The 24,530-nt window shown below is 44.1% G+C and overlaps 1 protein-coding gene across 2 annotated transcripts in view; it reads right to left on the bottom strand.

The window, feature by feature from the left end:
* The window catches only part of ZC3H12C (zinc finger CCCH-type containing 12C), a gene marked incomplete at its 3' end in the record, with an annotated part of 40,142 nt that extends 16,174 nt beyond the window's left edge, over positions 1-23,968 (bottom strand). The window contains exons 1-2 of one of the 2 annotated variants that reach the window (XM_084306189.1): positions 23,900-23,968; positions 3,494-4,260 (exon numbers count right to left, since the gene is read on the bottom strand). In XM_084306189.1, the coding sequence (XP_084162315.1) occupies positions 3,494-4,188 (695 nt within the window). In that variant the 5' untranslated portion in view covers positions 4,189-4,260; positions 23,900-23,968. Of the gene's footprint in view, positions 1-3,493; positions 4,261-23,716; positions 23,746-23,899 lie in introns of those variants that run through there. The other variant, XM_084306190.1, reaches the window with a different exon arrangement.
* Between the last annotated feature and the right edge of the window lie 562 nt (positions 23,969-24,530).

Below are 24,530 nucleotides of genomic sequence, written 5' to 3'. Positions count from 1 at the left end.
GGCTGCAGTGACCTGAGTAGTGTTCAGGGCCTTTGAAGAAATTAGCAATGGAAAAAGCAGGATCACAACCCTGGACTTCAGGAGAGCAGACTCTACCCTGTTTAGAAGAATCCCATGGGATATGGCCCTGGGGAGAAGAGGCAAGTACCTTGTGACAAAAGATGTGAAAAAGCTGAAGGTACTCAATGCTTTCTTTACCTTGGTCTTTACTGGAAAGATTTGCCTTCAGGAATCTTGGTCCAAGGAAAGTCTGGAGCAAGGAAGGCTTCTCTTTGGCAGAGCTCAGGGAACACTTCAACTGGACATTCCCAAACCACTGGGTCCTGACAGGATGCACTCAGCAGCGCTGGCCGATGACACTGCGAGGCCACTCTTGGTAACCTCTGAAAGGTCCTGGTGAGCATGGATGTTCCTGAGGACTGGTAGAGAAATGGGCCAACAGGAACCTCAGCAAGTTCAACACACAGAAACGCCAATCCTACAGCTGGGAAGGAATAACCCCAGACATCAGTACAGACTGGGGGCCACCAAGTATAAAAGCAACTCTGAGAAGAATGACTCTGGGGCTTCTGGTGTGCACCAAGCTGGCCATGAGCCAGCAGCGTGCCTTTGTAGCATGGAAGACCATCAGAGTCCTTGGCTGCATTTAGGAAAAGTGTTGCCAGCAGGTTGAGGGAGGTGATCCTTCTCTGCTTAGTCCTTGCGAGACACATCTGGTGTGCTGGGTTCAGTGCTGGGCTCCCCCGTATAAGAATAGATATGGGCATACTGGAGCAAGCCCAGTGAATGGCAACAAAGATAATTAAGGGACTGGAGCATCTGTCACACCAGGAGAGGCTGACAGAGCTGGGACTGGTGAACAGAAGGCTCGGGGAGATCTTATCCATATGTATAAATACTTTACAGGGAAAGAATAAAGACAACTGAAACAGACTTCTCAGTGGTGACCAGTGACAGTACAATAGGCAATGAGTACTAACAAAAATACAAGAAATTTTGTCGAAACATAAAAAAAAAGAAAAGAAAAGAAAAGAAAAACAACTTCCTTATAGTGAGGGCATTCAAACACTGGCCCAGAGAACACGTGGAATCTCCACCCTTAAACACATCTGAAACCCAACTGGACATGGCCTAGAATTGACACTGCTCTGTGCAGGGGACCGGACTGGAAAACCTCAAGAAGTCCCTTCCAAACTCAATGATTCTATCATATAAAGTTGGTGAAAAAGAAGTAAAGAGCTGTTAATTGGGTTCTTAGGTATAGACTAAATCAGTTAATATAATAGTTTTTCTATTTTAAGGCCCCATAGCATGCATAGGATGGACTCACATTTGGCCCATTTTATGTAGGCAGTCAAGGAGAATAGTAAGTCATAGCCTTATTACTTCAGGTAATAGTTGAATAAACATCAGGAAAAAGTGACTGATCTGGAGCTACTGGAATCTGTTGGGTGCAGTTAATGGGAGTAGTTGCACCTAAGTTCAGGCATCACGTTTGAACTAATGCACAAGTGTTTTGGATTTCTGTAAAAGGCAGTTCAAATCCATTTTAGCATCAGAATAGCGTTTGTTCGACTGGACATAACTGCTTTACAAGTCAAGTTGAACAAGACTACGAATGACTCATCACATAGAAAAAACTAGGAATGCCCCATTTAGAAAGAAGCACTACAGAATCACAGAATATCCTGAGTTGGAAGGGTCCCACAAGGACCATTGACTCAAACTCCTGGTTCCACGCAGGAGCACTCAAAAATCACACCAGACATCTGTGAGCATTAACCAAATGCCTCTTGAACTCCTTCAGGCTCGGTGTTGTGACCACTGCCCTGGGGAGCCTGTCCCAGTGCCCGAGCACCCTCTGGGTGCAGACCCTTTCCCTAACCCCCAGCCTGACCCTCCCCTGTCCCAGCTCCATGCCGTTCCCTCGGGTCCTGTCGCTGTCCCCAGAGAGCAGAGCTCAGCGCCTGCCCCTCCGCTCCCCTCGTGAGGGAGCTGCAGGCCGCCATGAGGCCTCCCCTCAGCCTGCTCTGCTCTGGGCTGAGCAAACCAAGGGGCCTCAGCCACTCCTCATATGTCTCTGGACCCTTCACCATCTTTGTAGTCCTCCTTTGGATGCTCTCTAATAGTTTTATGTCCTTCTTGTATTGCGGTGCCCCAAAACGGCTCGCAGTACTTGAGGGTGAGGCGGCACCAGCACAGAGCAGAGTGGGACAATCCCTCCCGTCGACTGGCTAGCTTCATGCTCCCCTGGCTACCAGGACACACTGCTGGCTCATTCAATTTGCTGTTGACCAAAACACCCAAATCCCTTTTGTCCCCAAGCCTGTACGTACAGGCAGGGTTGCTCCATCCCATGCACAGAATCCATCTCTTGCTCTTGTTAAACTTCACACTGTCGGTGATCGCCCAGTTCTCTCATTTGTCAAGATGTCTCTGCAAGGCCTCTCTACCTTCAATGGAGTCAGCAGCTCCTCCCAATTTAGTAGCACCTGCAAGCTTACTCAAAACACCTTCAAGTCCTGCATCCAAGTCATTTATGAAAACATTAAAGAGAAACGGCCCTAAAATGGAGCCCTGGGAAACCCCACTAGCGACCTACAGCCTTTATCCCAGAAGAGTCTCGCACCAGCTTTTATTGCTATGTTAATATAACCACATCAGTTCGTTAGGAGACTAAAAATGTCCTTCTAAACTGTGCTGCCAGTAATCAGATAATCCCTATGAATTACCTAATTAGTTACTAATCAATTTGTCACTTAATCATTTACATAGCTGTAAAAACCATCTCTGAGAATCTCTGCCATTTCCTTCTCTCTAATCACTGAGGAAACACGAACCTCCTGCCTCCCCCCAGACAAGTCTCTTGCTGTGCACCTAGACGAGTGGGGTCAGCATGGGTGAATGCTGCAGGTAGGTGCATCTCCCAAAGGCACGTCAGTGAAAGTCTAAAGATGCAGTTATCTCAGAATTTAACAACAGTATAGCCTAGCTCCAAATCTGATAACCAACACTCAGATTTTACAGATAGATCACTTATCACATGAACCTACTGGGAAAAGTATCCCTTAAACCACTCTCTTCTAAGTCACTTACTGTTTTATGATCTTAAAGAATCTTTGCTTTGACCTCTTGTAAGTAACCGGATACAGCAATTACTCGTAGCAATGGTGCCTAATAAGGATTTTTTTTTAACTATATCAGAAGTTAATTAACTATTAGACTGGCAGTGGGAAGGAGAGATTTGATAGCTGTGTACACAGGGAGATTGACATAGTTAACCTACGGTTATTTTAACAGCAAGTACAAACCACTGAACTCTTACAGACCTCTAGCCTGATTACAAGATCAGCACAGTGTGTGGTTGAGGAAGAAGCTTGCAAAAGAACCTGCACACAGTTTTAGGCAATTATACAGAACATCAGTGCTTGAATTGGACAAGGTAATTCTGTTTCCATTTAAAAACAAAAGGAAAAGCTTCATGGTCACATACCTCATTGCAACATTGCTGCCATCAATAACTATTGGCCTCAGGTTGTCACCATCCTCCGTCACATCCTCCTGCAGCGGAGATTCTGACCTCTGAGACTCTATGGAAGACGCTTCACGCATTACACTAGTGTTAGCATTAGTTACAGACTGATCAGTCTCAGTTTTATTCCCAAGTTTGACAAGTTCTCCCAAAATATCGTTTATTAAAGCATCAGTACCAAGTTTATTTAGTACAAGTTGAACCTGCTCTTCAGAGTAACCCAACTTAAGTGCAAACTCCAGTTTGGTTTGATATTCTTTCACCACATCAGGGGGCTTTTTGACTTCCTTCGGTACTATCTGAGCCTCTTCTATCCTAAAGTCTTGCAAGATTTCATTTCTTTTTAGAATATGAGGCTCTAAGCAAGGAGATCGGCACAGCTGTCGGTGAGTCTTAGGCAATAAATGTGATTCTGATGCAGAATTATTCAGTTTCTCTGAATCATTATCAGAATTTGTGCTTTCTTCAGAGTCACAACTGGAGCTTCCTGAAGTCTCTTCAGATGCCTCCTTGACTACATCTTCTTTCCTAGAATTAACCTTATCCATCGTTGGCTTCTCCGCCATCGACCAAGGTACAATTGCATTTATTTGTGTGCCAGTGCTCCCCACATAAAGATGGCCTAAGTCATGCCCCAGGTGATCCTTCAAGCCCATGAAGCTGCTGCATGTACTTGACTCCACTTTGCTGTTTTTCTTGTATTCCTGAATATAAAGTGTTCCGTATTCCTGAAGAGAGAACAAAAATGTTGCAACTGGTTACACATCTTACTTGTTTTGTATTTTCTTCCTGCTTCCTTGGAACTGCACTTACTGTCTCCCAGAAACGAAATATGACTTATTTTTTAAATATGGAAAACTTTTTTGGGAAAAAACAACAACAAAAATTAATAAGGAATAAATGTAGGTAAGCTGACTAACAACTGTTTTCCGAATGTATGAAATGCTTTTACTTAATCATTTCTAGAAATGTGAAAGAATAGGAAAGTTTATATAGTTTATGAAAATAAATAGTTTAATGAAAGAATAGTAAACCAAACAAGCTTTTTTTTACTGTAACTCGGAATTCATCAAGAGCTAAAGGTACCCAGGTATTTCTTCTAACTATAGACAAAACTGCAACAACAACAAAAAAATGCATCTGTACAAGTACTATAAAAACTTTTTAAACTAAGTAGCTTAGATTCTCTGTTGAATAGAAATTAGCATAATACTAGATTACCTGGCTTATTAGGCAAATAGAAGACACTACCATAAACAAAAGTTATTAGTAACATAAAAATAAGAAACTTATTGGCCCTAAAATACACTATCGGTTAAACTAAATACACTCAAGCTATTTCTGAACTCTTTCATAAAGTGATAATTAAGTGAAGAAAGGCTAATTGCTCTCAGAGTACTGCATTACTAACATATATAGGATGTAGAGGCATGGATTGATCTAATGGCCAATAAAGCCAATGGAAATCCTTGCACTGATCACACCAGGCTATTCATCAAGCCAGTACGGCAACAAAATTAAATGCTAATTTCAACTCTTGGACTTGACTCGTGCAAGCCTTTTGCTGGATCAAACTAAATATATCGAAATAAGTCACATAGGAAGAACGGAAAAAAAAAAGTTGCAGTTTTCTGGACTTTGTACATTTGCTGCACCAGTTTTTCTGGAGGTATTTCGTATAACAGTTATACAGAAGTTAGCTGCCCATTTCATCACAAAGATTACTTCCACAATCTATACTTCTAAAGATAGCTTGCAACCTCTTTCCCGTATTTTGTTCTTTTAGAAGAATTTAGATGGGAATTTTTACTAACTGCTTCAACCAAAAATGTAAAAGACTTCTCGTAAGTGACAACGGTCAATATGAAGCAATTGTGCTGCAAGGTTACGATAAAATAATAATAAAAAAACACCAAGGGAAGACTATGAAACAAAGAGATTGTTCACACTTCATCTTACAAGGCAGAATATAAGAGTAAGATATAGACTCAAGGGATTTCACTTGAACTTGACAAACACAGTACAGACACAAACTTCATTAAAGAAGTTATATTGAGAAAAAAACATTATGCTAAGCAGAATCCCTTGATCTACTCTAATACAAGTTACTGATACATCCCACAAAGAGCCAACATCTCTGACAGCAAGTACATTAACTCTCCTATTCCCTTACAGGAGAGCATTTAAGAATAACCCAGTGTTTTTTTAAATACAGCGTACGTTCCTCTTCTAGGGATAAAGATCTGGGTGCACATGAGCAATTCATCCAGGCTGGCCTTAAGACTAAAGGGAATCAACCAAGGAAACCGGCCCCTGATTTAATCACAGAGCATCCCATAGGCACTTAATGCTAAGATATCATTGCTGGGGTGGAGATTTCATTAACTGAATAAAAAAAGTTTACCTGAGAGTTTTTAGTTATAATACATAAAAAAAATCACCAGAAGCATTTCTGTATCCAGTGCCATAATCTGGTTAAGACGGACCACTAAAAATATTCTACTTTGAAGTTTTATTTTGATCTGGCTATTAGAAGGGAGTAAGGCCACAACATTCTCCCAAACAGAATATCAAGGAACATTACGTTCCCTTAACTTGAAGTTTTAGGATTTCTAGCCATACCACAGATCAAACACAACAAGAAATTAAGAGATGAACCTTTCCAACCAGTGATTTAGTAACTAATGTAATGCACTCGATAGCACAGTGCTAGTAACAAATCACAGAGATATCCCAATAAAAGGATACAGTTAGAAAACCCAACGGTGTGGCCTTCATAGGACTGACCCCCCTCCCAAAAAAACAACAACAACAACAAAAAACTCAAACAAGGAAAACCTATTGGAAGCAAGGCTGCTAAGCAACAAGCCCTTAGTTGCTAGGATGCGCTCCTTTAACATACCATCATGAATACTAGCGCGGCAAAAGAATAATTTGGTATGAACAAAAGCCCATGAAAAAGAGTGGGACTTAAGTGCGTCTGGTTTCCCCTCGGAGAACAATGCAGCTGCCAAACCAATCTGGAAGGCCCGACATCATTGTTCCCCAGCCGCAATCTGCTCTGACTCGAGGAAGTCCAGTTAATGGGCAACACTGAAAAGTTGAGCTGGCTCATGTACCGCCGCCGCAGAATGCGCTCGGATAATGGGTTGCTGCCTAAATCCGTGTACTGTGAAATGTCATTTTAGCACTCAGCTAGGAGGAGAGAGAGGCTGGGTTTTGTTTTTCCTTCTCTCCCCCCCCCTTGGAAGTGTGGGGGGGATGAGGTTGGATATTAACAGCATGGCATAAAGAAATCTTGAAGTGCCTCAATCACCAGGAGGATTTTGTTTGCTTAGTGTTAAAATAACACTTAAGTCGTTTTCCAATTCCTTCTTCGCTGAAATTTGAGTGCCTCACAGCAACTACAGTCATAACACCCTCCAGTGTGATTAAATAACCTCATTGGCATATGAATATATCCGAAGATCAGACCTAATACGGAGCATAGTTGAGATGATTTGCACATCAACTACATACAAAAAGTGACCACAAGTTGAGCTCCATGCATTGTTGGGAATGTATGTATCACCCCCCCAGCACGCATCTGCTTTAAGTCTCCCCAGTCTCTCAAGGGTAGTTAAGACGAGGCATCCACTGCAAATCCCAAACTGAAGATTTCTGAAATAGTTGTGCTTAACAAGCACTGTGCTATTCCTGGCATTTGGCCTATACCCTGCATGCAAACTGTACTTGTTTTCCGACCAATTTTTGCAACATCCGTGAACTTTGCACACTGTATTTGTGGTCAGCAGCATCTCTCTGAAATGCTGGCCTTGGGAGCTCCCAAGGTGATGTCCCTTACAAGAGCCTCCATTAGAACCATGAAAATCAGACGCCACTGTTAAATGCTGCTGGAGTTGATTATTTTATCTTGACCTGGTTAGCGAGGAGCAATATGCCAGAATCTGTTTATTTGGAATTCAAATTCATTCAAGCACTAGTGTACCTAGATATAGCACAATGAAGGTCAAAAAAAAAAAAAAAAAAAAACAACAGAAAAGGTCACATTTATTCAAGGAGTAACATCAGATACGAAGAACTCCTTACACTCTTTATTTACAAGGAACTCTCATTATGCACATAAGGTTTTGAAGTATGCGTGCTGATACAATGCAATATAGATAACAAAAACATCCACTACGAGTTCTGACTTGACTGAGTGCCAAACAAGCAAACAAATCAGCCAAAAAAACTCGTGTCAAGAAAAGCCTGCAACTTTTGGTTATTCTGAGTAACATAACATGCTTTTACGCGTAAAGAAAAAAAAAAACAACAACCAAATTGGGGGTTACCAATTTCATTATAGTTACAACAATGTAACTTTTAAGAACAAACTACAGCCTGTTTGAAACCAGAGCATCTCATGCTAGATTCACTGATAATGGCCCAAAATATTGTACTATTGAGTCATGTATGAAGCATAAATGTAATACGTTGGATGAGAACTGTGCTATTACATTGTAGAATTGCATTCCTTTTTCATTTCCATTTTCATCCACTGTTCTCCACTAGCTGTTAACAACAATCAACTCATTAATTCACAGAGTATTTCTATTTCTCAGAGGAATGTGGGCAAAGAGATCATCTAATCTTTTAATGCATATTCTGAATATTATTCACTTACAACTGAACATAAGAAAAGTAGTTTAATGCAAATTTCGTTCATGGAGGAAAATAACAAGGAGCAAATGGCATGTCTTGTGGCAAAGTACCAGAAATTGTGTATTCTCAAAAGAATTCATGAGTTTCTGAAGATGCATTCTACAGTGAAATAGATCATCTTGTTTTCACACAGGAGGTTTTTTTCTAAATCTTCTAAAAAGAAAATGGGAAATATTGAAATCACAGTTTGTTGGAACACTGTAATCACTTGTCACAAAGAAGTGCATAGCTGATCAGGAAAGAAAAAATGAACGTGTGTTACTCAAATCGTAAAGATACTGCAACAATGCAAATAAAATAATGAATATGTAATAAATACCTACTGCTGTAGTTTCTATGTATTTAATTACCATTGTATTTCAGCGAGTGCTGTTGTCTGCATCATTCTACCCAACAAAGGAAGGATGTCCCATTGAACAGATTGGTTAATGCTCTGGGGCAACAGATGTCTACTGGAACTGCAGGAGACCAGCAACTGGTGGCCTGCCCATCTTCTGAAAACTTTCAATAGACTCATGCATATGTTCACACAATAGGGCATGTGGTAGAAATGCAAACCTCTTTTTAACCCTTTTATACGCTCTCTTTCCCTCCCAACTCATATATGAAGGTCTTTGTTTTTTTGTTTTTTTTTTTCTCTACAGGATCCTTGGAACACAGGCTCATGGCGTATATAGCGCTTGTTCTTCAGCCTAACATCTGAACTCAAAACATAAAACAGATTAGAAACTTTATAAAAATAACTGTGCTAGATTTGACACACTTATGAATAGCTTTCAAAGCACAAAAGCTTTGAATGGAACACGTTCCCACCTGAGAATATCCTAACGCTCTCACAATACAGTATCTCTGCACAGCTCACAATGGAGCTCTTCCTATTTTCACAAACAGAAAAACTTACCCATTGTACGGTACAAAACAAAAAAAGTTTTCTTTCTTCTTTTAAAAGCGTTTTCTACCTCTCAGAAATTAAAATAAGCAATAGCCTACTTGCAAAAAGAACGTCAAGACCCGTAACTCAAGGTTGAAACCTTCCCTTCTCCTCAAAGGGCCAGAAGGAAATTTGTTCTATGGATGGGTACTGCCTACCATTTTCAGGTTCTTGCAAACGCACTGTTTCTACTGCTTTTAAAAGTTCCTTAACAGAATGCACTGAGCTAGAAGATGACTCTTTAATATACTTAGTCTTCATGTATATATATATATATATATATATATATATATTTTTTTTTTTTTTTTTTTAAGAGGTACCCAAAGTGTGCAAACCTCATCTGACCCAGACGCTAGCTACGTTGTCGGAGCACAAACTGACCTGCTGGAACATCAGAAAGGCGAAGCGTCCCATTGCTGCAGAGAGAAGCCCGTATACTTACGTTCGCTGGGAAACACACAGACATTGGTTTCTTGTAGCTGTTCCAGAAGCAACTCCTTAACACGATTTCAGCTGCAGACTTCAGGCTAGCGAGCAGAACAATGAATGGATGAACAGATGGACCCGCAATGTCTTTGCTTAACCTATTACTGAGCGGAAGAGGAGCCAATCACAACCCGCAGCGCTCACAATTAGTTGGCCGGGCAGATGCAAGGCAACCTCCCCACCCTGCATCAGGTTTGGAGGTTTCTAAGATAAGCAAGTTGATGTCATTCGCAGGGTCTGCCCCGGGCAGCATGTGTATTAACGAGGGGTATGCAGCAACAATAGGCCATACAAAAGAGACTAGCAGGCAGCTGCTGTATGAGAGCCAGAGTCATTAGGGAGCAGGCTGCCAACAAGAAACACCTGGCTTGGGCAGACTTCGGCTTCTCCTCATTGTTTCTAATTCATGAAACAAAGAAAAGGAATTATTTTTTAAGTAGTAAAAGTTGTGAGTTCCTATGAAATTAAAAAAAAAAAAAATCACTCCCAAGGAATATAATCTCTCCCATCACGGAAACTAAAAGTTTTTTTTAAGGAAAAATATTGAGGTGAAATAAATCCATCAGTAACTATGCGTGTTCCCCTTCTCTTGTTAGCAAAATTAATCATATCGGTACATTGTGCAAGGAGCTATGAAAGGAGCCCACACTAGGCACTGAAATGTATTCAGAAACCGCTTTCTGATTTTCCTGACACTTTTGTGCATCAGTCACTAAGTGTAATAAATTTGCATTTATACACAGCTATAACAGTACTTGTGGGTATATTTCAGTTTCAGCAGAAGGCAAAACTGATTAAACTAAACTCACATAATATTAATACATGCAATAATGCACATTTTTATGCAATGGCAGTGAAACATTAGGGCACTTGACAGAAAGGCATCAAGAAGCACCCTTTTGTTCTGGCACCGCTCCTGTTTGTAACAGGACTTCTCTCCCTGTTATTTCACAGGCCTGTTCTGGATGTCAAGATCTTTCTGCTCCTTTGCAGTGATGAAATACTTGAACAGAAGTCAGGAGCTAGGCAATAGCCGGCTTCTCTTGTTTTTATTTTGACTGAGGTAAGCCACAATGATAACCCAAACCCAAACTCCAGTCCTGCTCCCTGCACTGCCCAATGTTTCCAATCCAATAGGCCCTACAACAGCAGCAAGGTTTGATGTCTGATTAAAAAAGCAGAGTCATACGGCCTTCCAAATCAGAAGCTGCCATGGCTGGTAACCTCAGCACAGGCAGCTCAGTGCAGAGAAGCACGCAGCCTTGCAGGGATTCGACATTTGCAAACATTCACCTGAATGACTGCTAGAAGAGCAAATTTTCTGAACTTCAGCATCTGTATGTGGCTGAAAGCACGACTGAAAACCACAGGGTCAGCTGTCCTCCTCCTCTGCTTGGGAAGACAGGCGACCTGCCGGGAAACTTCAGCTGCGATTTAGAAGAAGTAACGAACGTGAACAGGTTTGTTAGGCCTCTCTGGGTGATTTCCCAGAGCTTTATGTGGATGTTAGCGATTCAAGGCAGTAAACGAAACCACACTCCATCACGCTACCACCTGATGACTTTACCACACGTCCAGATACGAAACTGAAGATCGGGACCCCCAAGTTTAGTTCCTCTGCACTGTCCACTAACCACTCCCGAGAACAACAGCCAGCACCACTATTTTGGGGCTTTTGAGTCAGCGGCAGGAGGAGACTCCTCACTAATTTCTGCCACCATGAACACAAAGACTGAGGGAAAGCTACCCACGAGCACAGTGGGAAGCCTGATCTCCAGCACTGGATTAAGCCTCTTTGCAAACAGCGAATAAAAGCAGTGATCTGAAAAAGCTAATCAGTCCCTGCTGTGGTATTTAGACTACCTCAGTCGCCGGTATTGGATAACGTTAAGCATGTTAAAACTTCTGTAGGCAAAATAAGAAGCCAGTCCACTTCCCCTATGCCCAAGATCTGCCCTTAAAAGCAAGCAGGATCACTTGGTAGTCATTAGTTTAATATCTCCCTGATTAGAGCCAGGCACTTCTTCCGTGACACCAGAAATGCCTGTTTTGGCAGAGGGCATGTGAGCCACCATTTACATGCAAACTGAGAACTTCCCAGCACAGAAGTGGTGTCCTTATGGCTCCACACACACAGCTAGGACAAGAATATGATCGGGCTTGAAAACCTACCTTCAAAATAAGGGTGTAAGTTCTGGAAGTTTATTTGCTAAGACGGGTCCCCTCAAGGTCTTCTGCAGTAGCGATAAGTATAACAAAAACAAACAAACAAACCACACAAAACAAACAGAGAAACCCTACACCACAAAACAACTTCCCATACTCCAACCTCGTGTCTTGTGGGCACCAGGTCCGAGCGTCGGCTGCTGGTAAATCTTCGTGCTAAGGCCACGCTGCTGCCCTGACTGTGACTAAACTCAGGACAATCTCAAGACTTGTGCTATATTGTTTCATTTGCATAAAGTTTTCTAACAAGCTGCAGTTGCGTGAATTAAGAAAACATTTTTTGCATGATGTCAGCTCCGTGAACCAGCTGCCTGGACTCGAAGAATTCTCTCGGCTCGCCCCTGAAAGAAGCTGTGCTGCCGAAGGTTTACAAAATGTCAGATCATCCCATTAAATCATGTTTGCAATGACAGCACAGCATTCATATTAAGGTTTTAACCAGTACACTAGGCTTCCTACTGGGATTGAGGGGGTCAACAAAGAAACCTCAGTAAGAAACAATGTGGATCTCCTGTCACATCTGTGACGGGCTACAATAGAATCACTTGAAAGTACACAGCGCAAACGAACAAAGAGCTCTACTTCTTCGCTAAAACCTGCAAATCCCATAACTTGACTAGCTCAGCAACCTCCTCTCACCTCATTTAAAATACAAAGAGTCACGAAGTTAAACCCCGTCGCCAAACTACAGCATATGGCAGCTCTTCAAACTTCTGACCTTTCAAGAGGGGGAAGCTCCCAACACCTACTTCTTGTGGCTCCCACAGATCCCACAGCTCACAGCGCTCATTGGGTCTCTGACGCCACTTGGCTGAGCAGCAGGCTAGCCCAAAATCGTGAGCTGGGTGGAGCTGGGGGGATAACTCGGACTCAGAGGCAGGAGGAGAGTCGAGGAGGGCACAGAGCCAGGGGTAGGATGCTGTAGGGGTGCAGCCTCGGCTGGGAGAGGGGTGGGAAGGGAAGAGTCCCCTCCTTGGGAGGATCTGAGGGACCACGGCAGACAGAGCTGGAGCACCTAGGAAATCCGGACTGCCTAGAGAGAAGAGCTGCTGCTTTCATACAAGCCTTGACATTTCAAGCACAGAGACAAAGCCTTTAAAAAAAAAAAAAAGTGATTGCATGGAAGCATACAGATTGGTCACTCCGTAACTCCCGGGCTACGGTTGCAGCAATTAGGTGATTTGCCTACCAATGCATTTCGTTATCTTTTATTGTAGAACTTTATGCTAAGTCTCCAGTAATAACTGATGTATTTGCAAGAAACTGAACAAGTTAAATCAAGCACATAACACTGCATTTATGAAACTGAGACAAAGGTTGTATGCTAAGACAAAGCTCACTGCTGTGCCATTGCAAAATATCCTACGTTCACTGCTGTACTTGGAAGCTGCAAGGGAAATGCTTTTATTCCAAACAATGAGGTGGAAATAGGTGTTCAAGACCAGGCTGGATGGGACTTGGAGCAACCTGATCGAGTGGGTGGCATCCCTGCTCGTGGCAGGGGGCTGGAACGGGATGGTCTGTCAGGTCCCTTCCAACCCGAGCCATCCTATGGTACGATGCTACGAAATGCAGCAGGAATTCCTCTTCACCAGTCTGTGTCTTGAGTGATGCCAAGCGTCTCAAGCTCAGCACTCAGAGAGAAGGATGCTTAGTTTGGAGAAATGCTGAAGTGGTACTCTAGACGCTATCTACACATGGCCACAAAACAAACAAACAAAAAAACCACCGCCACTCTTACAGCCACACAGAGAACTAACCGGCCAGTAAAGACCCCCTAGAATTCAGGAACACAACCGATGTTATGATAAAGATGAGTAATGCTCTGCCTAGAGAAAATAGCTAGCCTGCAAAACAAATATTTTTAAAGTATCAATTGCATTTTAAAGTGCAATGTGATTTCTCCATAGGAATATAAATAAAACCACTTTCAAATGAAAAAAGCTGAGCGGCAAAGAGTTACTTCAATCGTGGAAAGACAACCAAAGATGCCTGTAGTTATCCTTTAATTTTAACAAGGCAGGGATGCGCTTTCCACCAGGCCATCATCCTAAGAGGTCAATGAGTTCCCAGTGTAAGTCTATTAGATCACCAGTATTGACAGCATGCAAGACTTGAGCAAGCTGTTGCTCAATTCATCACATCCTCTAATATGTTTTAAAGAGAAGAGCAAAAACTTAAGCTTTTTCTTTTCCAGAAGTAGCAATTACTTCTTTGCTGACCATGCAGATGAACAGCTGCAGTCTTTCCTCATCTGTGGGTAGACAAAGGCCGTGACCACAGGCTGTTTGCCATGAGATGACTTAGTGCCCACATGCAGCTGCCCCCAAATACTGCTGCCTGCTTAAGGAGGCCGACGGGCTCGAGCCCGACCAGCCAACTGAGCAGAAAGCACAGAGCAGAGACACTGCAGTCACCCCACAGCCTCTCTGGGCAGCCTGTGCCAGGGCTCCCTCACCCGCCCAGCACAGCAGTGCTGCCTGGTGCTCAGAGGGAGCCTCCTGGGTGCCCGGCTGTGCCCATGGCCTCCTGTCCTGGCACTGGGCACCACTGAGCAGAGCCTGGCTCCGGCCTCTCTGCACCCTCCCGTCAGGGATTTAGGGACATGGATGAGATCCCACAACCACATCACACATGACCACATCTGCATAAATAAACCAGTGCTTGCACACACACACGGCACAGCCACAGAAGTCCTGCTTCCAAGAAGAGTAAGTCAGGTGACCAGAAATTCTAGGTGTTTCGGGGAAACAGATACACAAGAGCAATCCAAACTGTATCAGGAAAGTGTTCTCCTTTATGGGATGCAGATGTAATTTCACCATTCCCACTGTTTGGCCATTCAAGGTTTAATTTCTTAACTATGCCTGTAGAAGAGGATCCTTTCACTCCCTGTTCAGATACAGCCATGAGTAAGACCCACCAACCCTGTGGACCTTGCTTTAGGATTGTTCCCTCAGTTACAGTCTCCTGAGGGAAGGGATTTTTTTTATTTCCCCTCTTCAAAAAATGCAAATATCATGGAAAAATACAACAGCTGCCACTAGTGCTGAGGGTAAGTTCAGAAGCTTTCTTTAGAAATGCACTGTAATCTAGTATCTTGTATTTATTTCTGCTCTTTTTGGTGATGCAAGAATATGTTGTTATTAAGGAAATTACCCAGATTAAAAATCCTTTAAAAAAAATGACAGAAAAATCACCTGCCAGCGGTTACCAAATTCTAATCTGTAGCCACATAAGGGTCTATCCTACTTTTACACAGCTTGCTAAAGGAAACCAAGAAAAGCAGCTTCCAACCTGCGCCTTCCAGCTCTACCAGTCAGTTTCTCCTCCTGATTGCAAACCACGATGTCGAAAGCCCCCTGCCACGCAGCAGGGTGGCTGCTGATCAGCTGCTCCCATCCACACCAGGGCAGCATGGAACATGCAGGTTTCTGCCACAAACTGGATGACGACAATTAGTTTAAGGTCATTGCCAGAGGACATCGTTTCATTCCTTCCTTATTTTGATTTATTTACTCGTGAATTGAGGCAGAGACACCGACAAACAAATCCCTGTGGAGAGGAGAGAGGAGTTTCCTGCGGTACACGTTGGATTCGATCTCTTCCCACTTCCAGAATGAGTCACGCTGTCTGGGTGCTTTCTGAACGTGAAAATCTGAACTGTCTAATTAACTTTCCTTGTGACAATATTGGGCGGCCAGACAATGCCTACAACTGTACAAAGTGTACGCCGTCATGCTTAGCAAAGTACTTTTATTCAAATTTGTTCTGTCAGAAGAAAATCCGCTAACAAAACTAACATGGTTAAGTGGGGAAAAAAAAAAAAAAAGTATTGTCTTCATTTAAATACAAATTTCAGAGACTTCGCTAGTCAACCTAACATCTTTTATCTGTGCCATGCTATTATTAAGAGTTTGAAAGGAGTGTCAGAGGAAAATAGGCTTCTCAAACTGTCTAGCGACACGGGCAGGTTGTGTTTCAGGTCATGCTGCTGGCAAGAGAGCTCCTTAATCTCCAGGGTTCCTGGACAGAGTTCAAGGTGTTGGTTGGACTCTGTGTAGCCCTAAATGGCTTCACAGGGCTATGCTTATTTGAGAGACAATTCCTCTGCCTGTACCACGCTGCTGCAGTTGTCATTTTGGACTGGAGCCTTCTCCGAGGGAGCTGCCAGCAGCGGATTTTCTGCAAGACTTTCAACTTTACAATTCACTCTCTACAGGGATGAAAAAGCCAAAAACAACATGTTAAGGTTCAGATTTTTTACTCAGATTTTTAAAGTAAAGAATTAAGAAAGAGACAGCAAATGTGGTTTGTTGAGACACACTTGGTATATAATTCTTCCCTGCTTTCTGGGGAATCTTTTAATAGTGCTGACAAGTAGTAACAATAGCCAGATCATATAGTAAGCAGGTTACTGTAGCTGAAAATCCAAGTTCAAAAAGAAATAAAGAGAAAATAACTACCCAGAGATCAATCCGATTACCTGTCATCTAGGTAAGGATTTTCTTCAGATTGCCGTATCCCAGAACTCAGGAGAACCGACCAGGAACTCCACACACTAAGCTGCAGACACCAATCTTTGAAATCCTAATTTTACATATTAATAAAAGTTTGGCCACTTTTGTTTAATAACCTAATATATCAGAAAGAGACAAACCATCTGGTAGTGATTTTAAACAATCTTTGTAGGACTTCAAAGTTGCAGATTCATCTTGTTCTAAGCTCAGAAGGTTGCAACTTTTAAGTTAGAAATGAACATTGCAGACCAGGTTTCCTCTATGTTTAGTCCCCACTTTATCATTTTATTTTTAAAGTTGGAAAGCAAACCAGATTTTTGTCCTGTGAGTGAATACCTGTGCATATTCCATCATTAAAGTTAATACATTTTGATTCTTTTTGGCTCCCCAAGCTCACATTTTCCTTTCCTGAGTTCCACCCTCATACACCGAGTGACGCTGCTTTTAAAATTAAATGATTTAGCTTGCAAGGGATCTCCAGAGGTCAACTAGTTCAACAAATCCCACAAAACTCAAAGCAAGGGCAACTACAGCAGGTCACTCGGCACCTTTCCCAGTCAAGCTTCCAGTCAATTTCCAGGGCTGGATATCCCACAGCCTCCCTAAGCACCTACCCAAGCGTTTAAATGCTCTCATGGGGAGAACGTTTCTCTTTATGGCCAGCGAGAATTTCTTCACTGTGACTTGTGACTGCTGGCTGTTGTCCTTCTGGTCTATTCCTCTACACAGAGCATTTCTGTCTTCTCCACACCCTCAGGTTATAGAGCTGAAGAGAGCCGTAAGACTCCTGAGCTTTCTCTTACCAAGGCCACAGAAATTCAGGTTTCCCAGCCTCTCCTCGTATGTGAGGTATTTCAGCCCCCTGCACATCCCTGGAGCTGCCTTCTGGATTTGCTCCAGTCAGTCCACGTCCCCCGTCCTCCAGAGACCAAACCTGGGCACGGCGCTCCAAGGGTGATGTCCTGAGTGCCAACAAGAGGCAGACAACCACCCCGTGCATCTGCTGGCTGTGTTCTTGCTAAGACCTATTTCTTAGGACCTATTTCTGCAACGTCATCTTGAGCTTCACTTTCCACAAAAGCCTTCCTTGTCAGCAGATGAACTGAACTCTACTCACAATGCCTGCTGGAGGCATCTGCTTCCAGCGCTCCCCCAGGCACACCGCTGAGTGCTTCCAAGCTGCACATGAGCAATTCAGACTGCTTTCTGCTCACAGAGGGCAGAAAGATCAGCGTTAAGATGATGACACTTGTTGTCTCATGAATGAGTTTGCTCACCTGAGGTCCCTCTTGTACACATCACCAGGTAACTGATCTGTAATGTGCTACCCTCTGAACCCAGCGAGGGGTTCTCATCAGCAGAGAAATGAAGCCAGAGCCACCTCTGTGCATCTGTACTGCCATGATGGAACTAAAAACTCCAGAGCCTGGTGTTTCGTGCTCTGTGTGAGCTACAGGCTGCTACCACGGCCTCACGAAACTTTGGAGCTGCCAGCTTTGTGAAGCAAATCAGACACAGGCCCGTCACCAAACGCTGAACAGAACCTTATGGGGAGGCCACACACGGGACTAACAAAGCCAAAGTGCAATTACTCTGAGTCTTGGAAAAAGGCTGGCTGCCCAGCTCCCCGATGCAAACACACACAATTTCTGTGAGGAGCTACAGTTTAATTTCTCCTAAGTTATAAGGGCAAAGGAAGCTTACCAAGTGCCACTCCTAACACAAGGGATGGCCCATCTGGAGAAGAAGGCAGAGTTCAGAAGAAACAGCCCAACTTTGAATGAGTTTTGGAATTAAGATCAAGCTGCAGCTAGTGGGCACCACACTCGTGAGCCACACAGCCTCTTGCTGGAACCAGATGAAAGCTCTGCCAATGCACACACGATATCAGGTGTTATTTTCCACGCGATGGCTACCATAAGAAGCTATTACCAGACAACTGATCAAGCGGCTGGGGAAACAGCAGCTGAAGCAGAAAACTCTGACTTTAATCTGACAGCAGCCAGCGCGGGCTGTAGCTCAGCAACAGCTTCAGGAAGCCCAGACTGCAATCCGACCGCGACAGCGCCGGGAACAGCAGCGAGCCCAACTCACAGCTCAGCTGGCGGCCCGGCGAGGGGAGCAGCAACAACCCCGGAGCAGCTGCCATAGAGACTCGTGAACCCAGGTGCACTGCCCTGGGCGTTTGTAAATCACAGCCCTTCCCCAGCCAGGAGAAACCATTTCCAGAGGTGCGTCTGGCAAGACAAACCGTATGTATTGGAATTATGGCTGAAGGAGAAATTACCTCAGGTTTATAACTCGGTTGAGCATTTTGAGCTGGGGAGGGCCTTAGGGGATGTTGTTGCAGTCTGTGAGGCCCTCAGACCCTCCACTTCGATGGAGAACTCCACAAAAGCAGCGATGGCACTTTACCAGGTAAATATCTCACTGAGGATGAGGCTCTGCTTCGATGCCTTGTGCAGGAAGGAGTAGGTAACTCCGTGGGTCAAATAACTTCGCAGATGACGAAGGATTCAGAGCCCTATCAGAGACAGGGCACCAGTTATAACTAGGAACGCAGAGAGACAAGGGTTTAAAGATACCAGCTACTTGTGTAAACAGAAACTTGCAGAACAAAAGGAAGCTAGGGAAGTAATTTCTATTGGCGCAATTGCAATCTGTCCCTTCTCTTAGCCAAAACCACCAGATTTAATTAGTCCTAAGATAAAAGGACCAAGTGACAGCAGAGCAGCAATTTTCAACTCATCACAAAATCTCAAAGTTTCATGGCATTTTCCTTCAAGAACTGATCCATTGATTTCTCAACTTAACACATCACTTTTTATAGCTCATATGGGAGGATGGCTCACAGAAATGGTCTTTCAGGAACTATCATGACAGTTTTAGTCAATTACCAAAGCACTCAAGGATTTCAGCCTCTTGCCAGCCTCGGAGCTTGAGCTACTTGCAGCAAGCAGACTGCTTTTCAGGTATCTGCAGTAACTTGTGTCACATGTGCCGCTGAACACCTCCAGCTTCACTAACTTCCCCAATCTTTGGCAGCGCTCTGCAACTTTCAACCACCTCCTAAGACATTCCTTTCATACCAAAAGAAATTGCTGTATTTCTTTCTCTGGGAGGATTACTAATGACCACTAAATTCTCCTTCACTCCCGACCACTTCATGTCTTGCTTTGTCTCTTCCTCGCTTTTCCCTGCTTTTCTCAAAATACCGACTTCCACATAAATAAAATCCCTCCTCCTGAGCACAGCTTTACTTTTCTCTCTATCCAGACTCAATAAAACTATTTTATGAGAATGCATTCTTAGTTTGTACAATCTTGCTGAAGTTTTATGCCTATTTATCCTGAAAGAACTCAGACCCAAATCACTTTGGATTAAAAACAAAGGTGTTGGGAACTATATTTTCAGAGGGTGTATGATGTTTCTACATTTAAAGGACAAAGGACCCTGGGGATGGTCTAGCATTCTGTTCTGCATCTGTATCTACCTACATGTATACATAAACAGACATCTTCCCTCCCAGGGAGGAGGATGACGAATGAGAAATCTTCAAGTGTTACACTGGTATCATAAATCAAGCAAAAGCAACCCCAACACAGCCAGGCACTCAGGAGAGGTAGTCTGGAGCGTGACTGTGCAGTGAGCCTGGCAGAAGGAATCCTGCAGTTGCAGAGGGCGAGCTGCTTTTCTCCCTGTGGCAAACTTCAGAAAGGTTCTTGTCTGGACCTTTCCAGCTGGGACTACAGATGCACAAGTCTGCAGATTCAAGCAGTCTTTTAAAACATTCTCCTTCTGCAGCTGTGATACAAGAACGAGTAGAGCTGGAGTTTACCAAAAAGCTGAAACAACTCCTTAACCAGGGAGCACAACATCCTTGCAGAGTGACAAAGTGTCAAGTCCAGCTCTTCACGCTAAGCAAAATACAGTTTGAATTTTTGGTAGTGCAAGCCCAGCCTTTTCACACAAGAAACGTGATACAGCCTTAAGTAATCAATCCCAAAACAGGTAAAAAAGGGAAATGCCTAGTTCATCTAAGCAGAAAGCCCCAGGGTTATGAAAACGTTCGTCAGTTTCTGCTCATCAATAAACAACATGGCACAGAACATGCCTTTTGACACAGTCTCAAGATGCTACATAACAGTATTTAAAGATGCAGAGCTTTAAGGGGGAAACCATCCATATGGTATTTTCCCCCTCTAACCCTGCAGAGCTGCCTATTCCACAAGATACGTAGAGGAAAAACATGGAGAGAGGGGAAAAAAGTAAAAGGAGGAGGGGGAAGAGAAGGAAAATTTGAGAGATGCCTCATAACTCTAGCAGGAAGGCAATTATGAGCAGATTACAATTGATTTTCTATCTGCGTGCTAACTGGAAATGAGCAGGGGGTAAGAAAAATGACTCCACTTCTTGTTACACCATCTTACCTCTGCTGTTCTTATACACTACTTCAAACATACAAATTAGTGACTAAAAAGCAGTAAGTGTCAATTCTTTCAAGCATAAAAAAAAAAAGAGGCTTGTTCAATTAATGGGTTACTCACTTCAAACATATGGCAGTGGTAGTACATTCACTGTAAATATTTAGCATGCTTGAAGACGGGAGGCATTTTAAACATAACTGCGCAGTACACAGTAAGAAATATCACACATAACTATACGATAACTTCAGTCCAAGGACTGAAACACTTCAGTCTTTTCACAGAAACAGTTCGCTACAGTCTATGTACAACATCTGTTTCTTCTGGTACCTCGGATATAGTTTCCAGTATCACAAGACACGAAAAAAGAAGTGCAACCACCTTCATCACTAATAAGGCCACTGGCCAGCTGCCATGGCAACAAACACTACGGAAATGAGTGAAGGAGGAAATATCTCCCGAATAACAACAACAAAAAACCCACCCCTATCCACTACTTCCTAGCTACATGCGGGACATTGCTTCACCGAACAGCAGAAGCAACAGAATAATATTTACAGAACAGGAAAAAGGTAAGTTTTACGCCATAACCTGGCATATCCCATTTCCAGCCTTCCCTTTGATTACTGTAACTCTCTACCCCCACCTCTTTTACTACTGTCATTCTTTTTCAAGTAGCTCAGCTTTTAAGAATTAATTAAAATACAGGCTGAGATCCATGGTTAGTAACGGAGGCTAGACAATTCAGATTAGGATCTGTTATAATTAAAAAAAAAGAAAAGCATAAGCAGTGAAAAATCCACACAGACTTGAAGTACTCTAGGGTAGGGTTTTTTTTTTTTTTTACACTATTATTATTTTTTCCAAAGTATTCGTTCAAGCCAGAAGTCACAGATCTGATGCAGAAAATACTGAACAAGATTGTGACCTCATTAACATACGAAATCAACCTAAATGACATGTGCCCTTCCTACCAAGCACTGAGTACTTTTTTTTAAATCTGTAGCCATTTCTGAATACAACAAAAACTGACCTGAGCCAAGCAAGTTCCTCATTTCACTTCAAGTTGTCTTTTAATTGTCCTGTTTCAGCTTGCTTAAGGAGTATTTTCATCTACGTGTAGGATACGTAAGATGTCAGTGAAGAAAATCTCATAAGGTTTTTCACTTACCTATGTAAAATTAAAAAGCAAATGGTTTCATCAAATATTGAACTGAGCCTCCAGTCTTTTCAAGTCTCATCAACTGCTAGCTTAGTTTCCTTCAAAAAAATAAACAGCACTAGAATACCAATAACATTTTAAACAGTTGGTACAATCCAGAAAAGCGAGCAGTGAAATCACTCCAGTGGACTGTTACTCAGCTCACTGTTCAGCCTAAAATGCACAATATACACAGATGAGTCAAGTCTAGATAATCCTTCATGCTCTGTCTAGTTGAATAGTGCTGGTTTTTAAATTGCATACCTTAAATAAACTCCACTTTTCTTTGCATTTATAAGTCCACATTTCTTTAAAGCTTTTCGAGTTGGAGATGCCTAAAAATTTTGGGGGCAGTTCTGTCAACCAGGACCTCATAAATTATAGCTGCTTTTCTAAAAGGATCAAAAATGGTAATGTTTATTGTATGACCACTGAGTAACTGCTGTCCTATAGATGTCTAGTGTAGTAGTAACAGTGAAATGGGCACATTGGACTGAAACCATAAATATGGCAAGGTTTGTAGGGAGATGAGATTGGTTCAACTACCTCCACTAGAAAAAAGAAAGTTTTTGATTTCTCAACACTAGTAATTCTAATTAATGAAAAAGAAAGGGAAGGGAGAAGGCAGAGGAAGCACATTTACCTGTAGAAGTAATGTAAGCATGCTAACATAGCAGTGAACTTGTTTTGGACTAAGATAAATTCTCTTAAAAATGACAGCACACTTGAATTCTGATCAGCTCACTACCTCACACTTTGTCGAGGTGGAATCTCATCTCAGAGCATCCTCACACAGAAAAGAAAAAAAAAAAAAGAAGTTTGTTAAGCTTTCTCTAATGCTGTCCCAGAAGAAGGGTGACAGTAAGCTCATAAGATTGCTCTATGGGCACATGCCAGGTGGCAAAGCGACGGTGGAGGAGGAAGCATCCCGGCACTCTGCAAACCCAGACGTGAATGGTTTATTTTTTTTTCCAGATCAAAAGACTGTACACCCAGCACTTTCTTAAGCACCTTGTTAGTTGTGTAACACGAAGATCCCCAGTTATGAACCACGGCTCCACTGTGCAAACACAGACCAAGAGGGCAGGATGCAGCACTTTAACGCTTCTCTGGGTGGAGAAGCGAGACCTGATGCTTAGCGGGATGGCTTGACGTGCTGAAGCCAACTTTCAGCAGTAATATCTGACGGGGGCTACCTGGCCTTACCAAAGGCACAGGACTGCCGGCCGGGCCCGGCTGCTGCCTGTGGGTGCTGCACTCACACAGCAGCCGAGTTTCCTCGCCCGAGGGCATTACAGAATAACGTCAGGGTGCCACAAACGCAGCCGTACATGCCCGACGTTACTCATACCTGTCTGCAGAATCAAGTCCAAAACACACAGGTGAATGGAAATCATTATTATATTTTCCTTTTTCTGAAAAGAAGCTGCACCTGGAAAGGCTGGGCTGGACCTGGCCGTGGCTCAGGCGGTGCTCTCTGAGGTGGCCGCCTGCCGCGGCTCTGCCCGCACAGCCACAAGCGCGGAGAGAAGCCCCCCGCCGCCCTGACTTATTAAAAATAATAATTAAAAAAAAAGGGTGACGGCGGGGCGAGCAGAGGACACGAACCAACTTTCTAATTCCCTCCGGGGCTCCGAGAGGAGCAGGGGCACCCCGGGACCCCCGGGGCTGAGGGACGGCGCCGTCTCCTACCTCCACCGAGCTGCTCCCTCCTCCTCCTCCTCCTCTGCCGGCCGGGCGACCTCGGGGAGGCGCCGGGGGCAGGGCCGTGTTTACCCGCACGCCGGCCCGGCCCCGGCAATGGGCGGCCCCGGGGCCGCCGCCATGGCCGCTGCCACCGCCCCCCTCTCCCCGGTCCCCCCCCCGGGCACCCACCTGGCCGCCATGCGGGGCGGAGGGCGGCTCGCCCCGCCAAGGTCGCCGCCACCTCGCCCACCGCCACCGCCCGCCTCATGGCCTCAGCCCGCCTGGCCCCCGAGCCCAGCCGCCGCCTCTTCCTCTTCCTCCTCCTCCTCCTCCTTTCTCCTCCTCCTCCTGCCGGGCGGCACCTGCCGGTGGGTGCCGCGGTGCCGCCCCCCAGGCACCCACACACGTCCCCTCAGTGCTGGAGGGGAGGCTCCGTGATGAAGCCCCCTGTGATGAACCCCTCCATGATGAAACCCCCCGTGATGAAGCCCCCCGTGATGAACACCCCTGTGATGAACACCCCCCGTGATGATGAACACCCCTGGCCATGGCAGCAGCACGGCCTGGGCTTGTGGTCCTCCATGCCCACCCGGCTGCCACCAAGCCAGAGCTCTGTGAGCGGAGCCTGCTCGTACCTCGCTGTCCTGGTCTTCCCAGGCGGAGGAGCAGGGCTGGGAGAGCTCTTTGGCAAGGACGGCAAAGGGAGCCTGTGGCGGAGTTGGTGGAAAGCTCAGTTTCCGTCCCATGTTCTAAAACGGGGGGTGTTTCCTCCCACCCCGCTGTTGCTGCTGTGGAGATGAAGTAATCCATCTACCTCGCG

This window comes from Netta rufina, assembly GCF_964035555.1.
Source record: "Netta rufina genome assembly, chromosome: 1".
Taxonomy (NCBI): Eukaryota; Metazoa; Chordata; class Aves; order Anseriformes; family Anatidae; genus Netta; species Netta rufina.
The sequence above is the reverse complement of the archived record's forward strand: the minus strand, read 5'-3'. Positions and strand labels throughout refer to the sequence as shown.